This window comes from Drosophila gunungcola, unplaced genomic scaffold, assembly GCF_025200985.1.
Source record: "Drosophila gunungcola strain Sukarami unplaced genomic scaffold, Dgunungcola_SK_2 000173F, whole genome shotgun sequence".
Lineage (NCBI taxonomy): Eukaryota > Metazoa > Arthropoda > Insecta > Diptera > Drosophilidae > Drosophila > Drosophila gunungcola.
In genome coordinates this window covers 1-2,446 of record NW_026453334.1, presented here as the reverse complement: position 1 = coordinate 2,446, position 2,446 = coordinate 1, and the positions used below count along the sequence as shown (strand labels likewise).

Sequence of the window (2,446 nt, the reverse complement as noted above, 5' to 3'; positions counted from 1 at the left end):
TTCTCCGTCATATATCGCAGCGTATTCAATTATTCAGTTATTGCCATTATAAATGATAATAATTCCTGTCACGGATATTGGCTGAATAATGATCCGTAGCTAGCTTACTTTGCACCAATTTTTGATTAGGTTCTGGTGCTATGTTCCTGGTGTCCCAATAAATCACATTCTTTTATTTTACTACAGGCCCCGCACGATAAGATAGTTCGATGCACACACCGGCATCCGAGGAACTTATCTATCTTGACAATTGGGGTACGATGTACGAACAGGTGGCATGCACTCAACAAACGACGGCACTCGAATCAACAACTTTCCCCCGACATCGTCTCAGTCAGGGAGTGGGTAATCTGTGGTAAACAGCCTTGATGGGTGCAATTAACAACTGAATTTAAGATAAGCCATTTAAACAATTTAATACAAATATTCGTGTGGGGCAAGGATTAAGTGTTTAAGCATATTTCATTTATCAAAATTCGGAGAATCTTCTTTGAATTCAAACTGTTCATAGCGAATTCATATTTGTACATAGGGATTTTTTTTCTAGGAAATTATAGATGTTGATATTTCGCTTATTAAAATTCATGGAAAACTATTTATTTCAAGCTCAAAATAGAACAAAGGGATTATGTTTTTCAAGGACATTTTACAAACATTCATTTTGCAGAATAAATGGATACATATTCTGATTTACTGAATAGAATTAATTCCCTGAAGGCAACAAGGTTGAAATTCATGTTTAAATGTCAAAAGCGCCATCCATTTTACTCTAAGAGTAACGGGTATAAAAAGACGTATAAAATCTACATAGCTCTTATTTTTTTGACAACTTTTCCACATTTTTGATCAAACTTCAACAAAGTAAGACCTGAAACTTTGAACTAAATTCAAAATTAAATAGTAGTCCACTTTTAATTATGGTTCAGGTTACCGAGGACATTTTCGGGATTGCGACCAATCCGTTTACGAAGAAGGCGCAGGTTGTTCGTCGCTATACGATGAGCAACGCCAATAACCTTTCGGTTTCCATAATCCAACTAGGCGCCACGATCCAGAGTATTAAGGTCCCAGATGCCTATCACCAGGTGTCGGATGTGGTCCTCGGATTCGAAGATGTGGCTGGTTACGTCAAGTACAGGAATTACAAGTTCGGATGCACGCTTGGAAGAGTCACGGATGTGGTGGGAAACGGAGAGTTCTTCATGGACGAACGAAGGATCATTGTGTCAAAGAATCTCGGCCAGAAACATCACATTGATGGCGGCTTTGTGGGCTTCGATCAGGTCATTTGGGACCTGTATATGACACGACCGGATGGTGTTACATTGCGGCATGTGTCGCAGAATGGACACGAGGGTTTTCCCGGCACCTTGGACGTAATGATTCACTTCACCATCGACGATGACAACCTGTTCTTCATCCGCATCGAAGCCACTACCGACCAGACTACCCCTGTCAACCTATCCAATCACATTTACTTCAATCTAGCTGGCCAATGTACCGGTAAGAAAGGTATTTTTGAACATCGCATCACCATGGATGCTGTGGAAACGATGGATACTTCTGATGATGGACTTCCCACGGGACGATTTAATAGCGATTCCGTATACGATATCCGTTTACCAGTTCTCATTGGCGATCGAGTGCGTCAGTTTGAGAAGAGATCCAGCAAGGGTTACAATGTATGCTATGCCCTCGATAAGGAGTTCGATTCCAATACAACCCGCTATGTGGCCAGATTTATGCATCCGCAATCGGGTAGATCCATGAAGATCTTGAGCAACCAACCGAGTGTGAAGTTTGCCACCGCCAACGATTTTCCCCAGGAACCGCTCGGTGAGGAACCGATTTTGGGCAAAAACTGCACTCGCTATTGGCAGCATAGTGGTTTTAGTGTCCAATTGCTAAACTATCCGGATGCAGTTAATCAGCCTGATTTTCCAAAATCTTCATCAATCCAAAGGAGCACTATTTACACGAAACTATCTATCAATTTGGTATTCAGGAATCGTGGAAATGTTGCGCCGAACCCGAAGAACTGGAGGCCCTGGGCGAAGAGCCAATGCGGGGGCTTTAAATTTGAATGCCGCTGTCTAGGAAACCTGTTTGAGAAGCGCAGAGAAGAGTCCTCCAAAAGTTCCATGAGCGGCCTATTCATTGCGATTGATAATAGAAATTTATGGGACAAGTTTCATAAAGTAGTATGTAACTCCAAGCAATTTGAACCCACTAAATGACACATTACATAGAGTTTATGGTGAAAATTTGCTGTTATTGGGCAGGGAACCAAAAGCAAAATTAAATTTGTTGATACATTTTTTGTAAAAACAGTTTTTTTGTATTTTTTGTATATGGAAAGGAAAACATATTTAAGAGCTTCAAAAACGATGAATGGATAAGTTTCTGAAACTAGCGCATGTGCTGTTAATTAAACTGTATTCATGGC

General features: G+C 40.7%; 1 protein-coding gene across 1 annotated transcript; it reads left to right on the top strand.

Moving 5' to 3' along the window:
* Positions 1-845: 845 nt before the first annotated feature.
* LOC128265895 (galactose mutarotase) lies at positions 846-2,211 on the top strand. The gene is given in 2 exon segments (XM_053002120.1): positions 846-1,941; positions 1,944-2,211. Coding segments are annotated over 2 exon segments (1,158 nt in total). The 5' UTR covers positions 846-917; the 3' UTR covers positions 2,078-2,211.
* The last annotated feature ends 235 nt before the right edge of the window (positions 2,212-2,446 follow it).